This window comes from Vitis riparia, chromosome 18 (assembly GCF_004353265.1).
Source record: "Vitis riparia cultivar Riparia Gloire de Montpellier isolate 1030 chromosome 18, EGFV_Vit.rip_1.0, whole genome shotgun sequence".
Classification (NCBI taxonomy): domain Eukaryota; kingdom Viridiplantae; phylum Streptophyta; class Magnoliopsida; order Vitales; family Vitaceae; genus Vitis; species Vitis riparia.
The window spans coordinates 15,816,547-15,825,597 of record NC_048448.1 but is presented as its reverse complement, the minus strand read 5'-3'; the positions used below and the strand labels follow the sequence as shown (position 1 = coordinate 15,825,597).

The window sequence follows — 9,051 nt, the reverse complement described above, 5'->3', positions numbered from 1 at the left end:
GGATTCTTCTTTGGACCTCATCATCTCATTATGGCCGCTCTTTTGTACTTTGAAGAGAAGGTCCATAAGAAGAAGCTGCTAAGAGCAGATGCTATTCCACTTCTCTTCCCCATATTGCTATGCCAGATTTTGGAGCACTTGGGATACCCATCTGAGCCTCAGCTTGAGCGTAGACACATTTGCCAAGAGATATTCACTCTCGACAAATGGACGAGTATGACAGCATATGGTGCAGAGCTGGGAGCCCCAACTGAACCAGAGCATCCGGAGATTCCATATCCAGAGCAGCCAGAAGAGCCACAACAGGTTCAGATACCAGCTGACATGAGAGCACCTGCCCCTGCAGTGCTCTCTATAGAGCCTATACCTGAGGTTGCACCCTCTGCTCCTCCTGCCGCACCACGGACTCCCCCTGTTATTCCATCTATATCAGAGCCCCCTCCTTCATTTGAGCCTAGGATCGCCATATCCATTTCCAAGTACAGAGGTCTATGTCACACTTTGCAGGCATTGACCACTTCTAAGAGCATCCTCACTTAGCAGATGACAGTTCTTCGTGCTCATCAGGAGCAGATTATCGCCACTCAGACCCAGCATACTACCATCTTGAGGCAGATTCAACACCATCTGGGTATTCTATTGATTCCTAAGCACCCCATTCCTATCCTATCAGAGCCCATAGAGCCATCACATGCCCCTCTTCTCGTAGAGCAGACTATGCCCCCTAAGGAGCAGACTACAGGAGAGACAGAGGCATCCATCCCGAGCATTCCGACCTCTGTAGTCGAGCCATCATCTTCACACCATCCTCCCACCATTATTTGATCATTTGCATTGTTTCCTTTTTATATTTCCTTACTATAGTAGAACTTGTAATCCCATGCTTTAATGTTTTATATATTGGGATTGGTTGTATTACTTGTTTTCCTTTATATTGTACTTTCATGAAGTAATACAAATCTATCAATTTTTGAGTACTCTTAGCATTATTTTATTTTAATTCCTCTACTCGTATCTTTTATTGTTTTTGAAACATGTGGTTTCTCCTATTCTACTCGAACTTCATATCATTCAGGAGACACCACTTCCTCCCTGTAATTTCAATTGGTTATACCACATTCAGGATAATGCTTAGCTTGGTTGGGGGGAGGGTTGATGAAAGAAGTTTTGTTATTAATGCTAAGTTATTTTGGTAATTTAGTTGATTTTTGTTTAATTTTAAAATTTTTAAAGTTTTTTATTCTACTCTCCATGGTTATTAAGGAAAAATTTTCAAAATGAAATGAGAGAAATTGAATTTTTGTCTTTTTACTTGACTTAGAGTTTGTATTATGCTTACTAAAGTTGATGAATTGTTGAAACTTCTATTGAATTCAACCTTAGTTCTTCCACTTTAAGCTATTCACACACTGTACACAATAGGTTCTGAATATAAGATGAAAAACTATTTCCCTCTTGACTTAGGAAAATTTAGACTTGGTACCTTTGACCTTATTTTAATAGTGTTGGGACACCTTATAAAAGGCCAATGAGCCTTTGAAAAAAAAGAAAAAAGAAAGAAAGAGAAGAATGTTTGCTTGCCTTGAAACCCGAGCAAGGTCTGAGGGGTATATGGTGAAAATCTTTAAAACCTGGTGCCCTAAGCCTTCATTGGTTGGGAGTCACCAACCTCAATGCTCGTTACAAGGGTGAATAGATGGAGTTTATCATATTGTAGGTGCTTGGGTATTCAATTCAATCTCAAAAGTTCGAGGTAAAATCCGAGGAGTTAGTGCTTGAAAGATCCTTAAAGCTTGATGCCTTAAACCTTAATTGGCTGGGAGTCATTGATGGACCCCCGTTACATGGACAATTTAGAAAAGAATACCTTTAAGCCTTGTACTCCTACAATGAAAAAAAATTGTGAAACAAAAGGGTGCGTTCTTAGCCTATTGAATTTGGTCAGTTTGCTAAGTGTTGAAAAAGAACTAGGTTGGGGGGAGAGATTAGTTCATCATACTATATTCAGAAGCTATCAAGTAACACTTAGATTTTAGTGGAAGAGTAAGGTTTGGTCCTTTGGAAGTGGAAATGATTTTAAAGTTTCAATTTGCATAATGCCTTCTCTTTATGAATTATGTTAGGTAAAGTATTTGATAACTCTTATTGAAATTTGAGTTTTATAACTTTAATGTTCCATGTGAGAGTTTGATCATCATGCCACTTAAAATTTTTTGAAGTGTTTAGCATGATTTTGTAAAGTATATTACAGTTTATTTTACTTTTTCTCTCCTTCATTGCTAAGGAACTAGCAATATGTCGGTTCGGAGGAGTCATTACTACTCAAAAAGTGTTATTTTCTACCTTGTAATTAACTCTTTTAAACACTTTTGAGTAGTATTTATTACCTTTTAACTCAATTGGCATGTTACAGACCCTTACAATCATTTATAATCAAATTCTGTAAGTTTTGGTGTTTTTGATAGTAATTTGATCACCAAAGCAATCCAAGATTGAGGAGAGTTCTATGGAATCCATGGCAAAGCAATTGGAAGCTCATTAACATGAAGAACCAAATCTTTGAAGCTTTATAGTTCTTTGTTGATTACTACCAAAAAGTGCTATTTTGTAGACCTAATTATAATGGTTTTAAGCACCTTTGTGTAGTAATCATATTCATTTAACCCAATTAATTCATTAAGGTCCTTAGTAATTGGTTTTAACCATTTTGTGGCAAGTTTACATGTTTTTATCAGCTTATGAATCAATTCAAGCATGCCAAATGATGGAGGAGCTACTTGGACAAGTTAAAGGGAGTATTTTGGAAGTTTACAGGCTTGAATTTCAAGTGGAAGCACAAGCACAAGCAAAGAGAAGCGAAGAGGAGAATAGAGGACAGCAGATGCAGTCTTCTTTCGAACTTTTGGAGCACTTCCCGAAGTCCATTTTCTACATGATATATACCATTTCAAAGCTCAGGAAGTCAAGAATCCAATGCTTCAAACCGTGTACAATTTGGAGTTGAAATGAGGACGATATGGCCTTTGGAAGACAACTGCATCAAACCTTGCGAAAATTTCGCAAGGTGAATTTCTCCTTGCGAAATTTCGCAAGGGGATTTTCCTCACGATGCGAAATTTTGCCATTTCGCAACGCTGCGAAATTTCGCAAGGAGGATTTAGGCATATTGCGAAAATGCCGAATTTCCTCTGTTTCTCCACGCACGCACCACCGACTTCCCATATATTTTTTAGCTTGATATTTTCTCATGTAAATTCCTTTTGTAACCTTGTAATCAACCAATGAAAAGGTTGCTTTTGTAATAGCTTTTGTAATTTAGCTTGTTATTGTCTTTAAATAGAGGTGAAGAGCCTCAGACGAAAAAAAGGCTTGTAACCTGTAACTTTATAAGTTATAAGAGCACTTTTGTTCATACTCTTCTTTTCTCTTTTCTTTCTCATTTTCTTAGTAGCCAAACATCCTTGGAGGATGAAATCTCCAAGGATGAGAGGCTAAAACCTTTTAGTTTCTTGAAGTAATGGATGCCATGTGAAGCTTCCATGTCAGGATGGAGATTTCCAAGCCATATATGTAAGTAGCTGAGCATCCTAAATGTTTTCATTCAAAGTAAAGCTTTTAATCCCTCTGACTTGCTTTGAATGGCCAATACTTGATAACCTTTTGGTCTCAGTGGATTCTTATTATTAGATCCACTGACGTTCATTAGTTATCTCCTACGAGCCATTGTATTGCAAGTGGAGGAGATGTCCTATATCAATAAAAGAGCATTTATGAGGTTCAGCTACCCTTTTTGTAAGTTTTCAAGGACTAAAACTTAGTTGTTAAACTCATACCGGTTCGGGAAGTAAGCATCACCTTAGTTGCTTCCCCAACTCGAGGTGAAAAGTCCCAAAATCTCCATTTTTACACCGTGAGTTAAGCATAGCTATCCAAAGCTTTGAGAAACTTCTTTTTCCATCTTTTAACCTATTTTCATGTTAGTTTAGTTTACAACACCTTCATCTTTTTATGTTTTCATCTTAACCTAATTTTTATTAAGAAAAGTTCACTCCATCCTCCGAACTTCACCAGTTAAAGTAAAAACCCATCCCAGTGTTCGATCCTAGAGCCACTATGCTATAGTAGCTTTGCTACTTTAGTGTAAGGACGTTAGGTATAAATTTTGTTGATACCCTTACATGCCAAGCTACCAAGAGTCGGGTTATCAAATGGCGCTGTTGCCGGGGAATGGTGCTACTTCACTGTGAATACATCAGCCGGAGGTAACTTGTGAGACTTCTCATGAGTAAGGTGAATTCTATCTCATTTTTCATTTACTAGCTTTTTATTTTAGTTTTAGAGCATTTTTAACTTAGTTTAGATAAGTTTCTTTTAGCTTTTAACTTTCATTTTTAGTTTATTTTTCATACTCTGTTTTTCTTTTTCTTTGTTTTGTTTATTTGTTTTGTTCAGCTGAATCCGTGCATGCCCTATTGGATTAGAGACCAAGAGGGAAGGTTAGTGCGGATAGAGACTCCACGAGCTACTGAATTAGAGATTATTTTGGAAGTCATGGAGAATCAGCCAGAGGACCAACATTCACAACACGGGCAGGGGAATGATCCGAACTTGTATAGGTCCATGAGGGACAGGATGCACCCTCCGAGGATGAGTGCACCATCTTGCATCATTCCTCCTACAGAGCAATTGATTATAAGGCCACACATCGTGCCTCTGCTTCCTACTTTCCATGGGATGGAAAGTGAAAATCCATATGCGCACATAAAGGAATTCGAAGATGTGTGCAATACTTTTCAAGAAGGGGGAACAGCTATTGAGCTTATGAGGTTGAAGCTCTTTCCATTCACATTAAAGGACAAAGCCAAGATATGGCTCAATTCTTTGAGGCCGAGAAGCATAAGAACATGGACAGAACTTCAAGCTGATTTTTTGAAGAAGTTTTTCCCTACTCACAGAACGAATGGATTGAAGAGACAAATCTCCAACTTCTCAGCACGTGAGAATGAAAAATTTTATGAATGTTAGGAGAGGTATATGGAGGCCATCAATGCATGTCCTCACCACGACTTTGATACATGGCTTTTGGTGAGCTATTTTTATGATGGCATGTCATCCTCAATGAAGCAGATATTGGAAACAATGTGTGGGGGTGATTTCATGAGCAAGAACCCTGAGGAGGCTATGGATTTCCTAAGTTATGTCTCAGAGGTTTCCCGTGGATGGGATGAGCCCAATAGCAGAGAAATGGGGAAGAGGCCAATTCAGCAAACGTCAAGAGGGGGAATGTACAATCTGAGTGAAGACATGGAGATGAAAGCCAAGGTGGCTGCCATGGCTAGAAAAATAGAGGAAATGGAGTTGAGAAAAGTTCACGAAGTCCAAGCTATTTCAGAACCTCAACAACAAGCTAATCCTTGCTCCATCTGTCAGTCATTTGAACATATGGTGGAAGAATGTCCCACTATTCCAGCAGCAAGAGAAATGTTCGGGGAACAAGCTAACTTGATTGGCCAATGGAAGCCAAATTCAAATGCTCCCTATGGCAACACGTACAACTCTAGCTGGAGGAACCACCCAAACTTTGCATGGAAGCCAAGGCCAAACCCATATCAGTCACCAGCCCAATCAAGCCAACAGAGTCAAGGTCAATCCTCAGTTGAGCAAGCACTCGTAAGCCTTAGCAAGGTTATGGGTGACTTTGTGAGTGAGCAAAAATCCATCAACTCTCAACTAAATAAGAAGATTGACAATGTAGAGAGTACATTGAACAAGAAGATAGATGGGATGCATAATGAGTTGTCTCAGAAAATTGACAACATCCAATATTCCATCTCAAGGCTCACAAATTTAAACACTGTCAATGAGAAAGGGAAGTTTCCCTCTCAGCCTCACCAAAATCCTAAGGGGATACATGAAGTGGAATCCAAGGATGAGGATTCTTCAAATGTGAGGGACGTGCAAGCTATTATCACTTTGAGAAGTGGTAAGGAAGTGCATCAGCCGGAGCATGATCAGAGGAAAGCCAAAGAAGACAAGGCTGATAGAAAAGAAGAAAAGAAGAAAGAACAAAAGGGAAAGGAAGTTCAGATGAAAGAAAGCATCATTCCTAGCATGGGTGAGGAACCTCAAATTCTTTTAAAGGAAGGCATGATGAAGAAGCACATGCCTCCTCCATTTCCTCAAGCCTTGAGTGGGAAGAAACCGATCAAGAATGCTTCTGAGATTCTTGATGTGCTAAGACAAGTGAAGGTGAATATTCCCTTACTTGATATGATCAAGCAAGTACCCACATATGCAAAGTTTTTGAAGGACTTGTGCACTGTGAAAAGAGGACTCAATGTTACAAAGCAAGCCTTCCTAACAGAGCAAGTGAGTGCTATAATCCAATGCAAGTCTCCAATCAAATACAAAGATCCGGGGTGTCCTACAATCTCAGTCGATATTGGAGGAACCCAAGTGGAGAAGGCATTGCTTGATTTGGGGGTAAGTGTTAACTTGCTTCCATACTCTGTATACAATGAGCTGGGGTTGGGAGAACTCAAGCCAACATCGATCACCCTATCCTTAGCTGACCGATTAGTGAAAATCCCCAGGGGGGTAATAGAGGATGTATTGGTTCAAGTTGACAAATTCTACTATCCAGTAGATTTTGTGGTGCTTGATACGGATCCCATTGTCAAAAGGATCAACTATGTTCCAATCATCCTTGGAAGACCATTCCTTGCAACATCTAATGCAATCATCAATTGTAGGAATGGGGTCATGCAACTCACTTTTGGGAATATGACATTGGAACTCAATATCTTCCATCTATGTCAAAAGCACATCCATCCTGAAGAAGATGAGGGCCCAGAAGAAGTGTGTATGATAGATACCCTGGTGGAGGAGCATTGTAATCAGAGTATGCTTGATCAGTTTGAAGAGAATCCAGATGAAAGCCATGAATATCTTGATGATGGGTTAGCTGAACCCATGGGAATGAATGCCGTTATGTCAAACTGGAGACAAAAGCCAGTGATCCTCCCTTTGTTCAAGGATGAGGAAGAGATGAAAGAAGCTAAGGATGCAATCCTTAAGCTTGAATTGAAGACCCTTCCTGCCGAGTTGAAGTATGCTTACTTGGAGGAAGGCAATAAAGCCCCGGTGGTAATTTCTTCTTCTTTAACCGTTTCACAAGAGGACAATCTTCTAAGAATCCTTAGAAATCACAAGAAGGCCATCAGATGGCAAATTTCTGATTTGAAGGGGATAAGCCCATTGATTTGCACGCACCATATTTATATGGAGGAGGGAGCTAAGCCAACTCGTCAGCCACAGAGGAGATTGAATCCTCATATGCAAGAGGTAGTAAGGGCTGAAGTGTTGAAGCTTCTTCAAGCGGGCATCATTTACCCCATTTCAGATAGCACTTGGATGACATGAATGACTTTGGGTAGTGAGCTCAAGGCTCTAAATGCTATGAATAGCTCAAGGTAATGTTTGACATCAACAACTCTGGGTCGTGAGCTCAATGCTTTAGATGCTATGAACAACTTAAGGTTATAATTAACATGAAAGATTCTAGGTTGTGAGTTTAAGGCTCTAGATGCTATGAACAACTTAGGGTTATAGATGGCATGAATGAATCTAGGTCATGAGCTCAGGGCTCTACATATTATGAAGAGGGTGGGTTTATAGTTAACATGAATAACTTTAAGTCGTGAACTCAAGGCTCTAGATTTTATGAGCAACTTATGCCTGTTAATGACATGAACTACTCTGGGACATGGGCTTAGGTCTCTAGATGCTATGGATGATACACACAATTTTGGGTCATGAGCTTAAGCATGTAGATGTTGTGAACAACTCAGAGTTGTGGATGATATGAACGATTTTGGGTCATGAACTCGAAGCTATAGACACAATGAAACACTCAGGGTTATGGATGAATAAATGACTCCGGGTCATGAGCTAAGGACCCTAGATGTTATGAACACCTCATTATTGTGGATGATATGAACGACTCAAGATCCCATGTCCTTAGGCCTCTAAATGCTATGAACAACTTAGGCTTGAGTAGGATATGAATGATTCTTGGTCGTGAGCCTATGGCTTTAAATGCTATGAAAAGCTAAGGATAGTGGATGACGTGGAGGGCTCATGGTCATGAGCTCAAGGCCCTATACCTCCAGGTTATGGTTGACAAGAACGAGTCCTAGTCATGAGCATAAGTCTCTTAATCCTATGAAAAAATCAAGGTTGTGGGTGATATGAGCTACTCTAGGTCATGAGCTTACAACTTTGGATGCTATGAAGAAATCAGGGTATTGGAAAATATGAATGAATTAGGATCCCGTGAGCTCAGGCCTCTATATGTTATGAACAACTTAGGGCTATAGATGATACGCACAATTCTTTGTCATAAGCCATGGCTCTAAATTATATGAACAACATAGGGCTATGGATGACATGAATGACTCCGAGTTATGAGCTCAGGGCTATAGATGCTATCAACAACTCAGGGTTGTGAATAACATGAATGAATCTAGTTCATGAGATCAGACCTTTAGATTCTATGAACAACTCAATGTTGTGGTTAACAAGAAAGACACCAAGTTATGAGCTTAGGGCTCTAACTGCTATGGACAGCTTAAGCCTGTCGATGACAAGACATACTCCAAGTTGTGAGTTCAGGGTTTTAGATGCTATGAGCATCTCAAGGCTATGGTTGACATGAACAACTTTGAGTCATGAGGTCAGGGTTCTTGATGTTATCAACAACTGAGTGTTGTGTTTTACATGAACGACTTTATTTCCTAAGGCTCTAGATGTTATGAGCTACTGAAGGTTGTGGTTAACATGAATGACTCCGGGTCATGAGCTTAAGACTTTAAATGCTATGAACAACATAGGTTTGTTTTTGAAATGAACAATCTAGGTTGTGAGCTTAGGGTTGTAGATGTTCTTAACAACTCAATGTTGTTGATGACATAAATGACACCGGTCATGAGCTGAGGCCTTAAGATTCTATAAACAATTTAGGGTTGTAGTTGACATGAAAGAGTCTAGGTC

The 9,051-nt window shown here is 39.6% G+C and overlaps 1 protein-coding gene across 1 annotated transcript; it reads left to right on the top strand.

Moving 5' to 3' along the window:
• The first annotated feature begins 216 nt into the window (after nucleotides 1–216).
• LOC117905461 (predicted GPI-anchored protein 58) lies at nucleotides 217–650 on the top strand. The gene is made up of 2 exons (XM_034818377.1): nucleotides 217–487; nucleotides 568–650. Exons 1-2 carry the CDS (start codon nucleotides 217–219, stop codon nucleotides 648–650), a joined length of 354 nt encoding a protein of 117 aa, XP_034674268.1.
• The last annotated feature ends 8,401 nt before the right edge of the window (nucleotides 651–9,051 follow it).

Bases quoted from the DNA above. Each gene is read 5' to 3' on its own strand.
- LOC117905461 (XM_034818377.1), top strand. From the start codon at position 217: ATGACAGCATATGGTGCAGAGCTGGGAGCCCCAACTGAACCAGAGCAT. The intron at 488-567 runs GTCTATGTCACA...CGTGCTCATCAG, and splicing joins ATCCATTTCCAAGTACAGAG to GAGCAGATTATCGCCACTCA.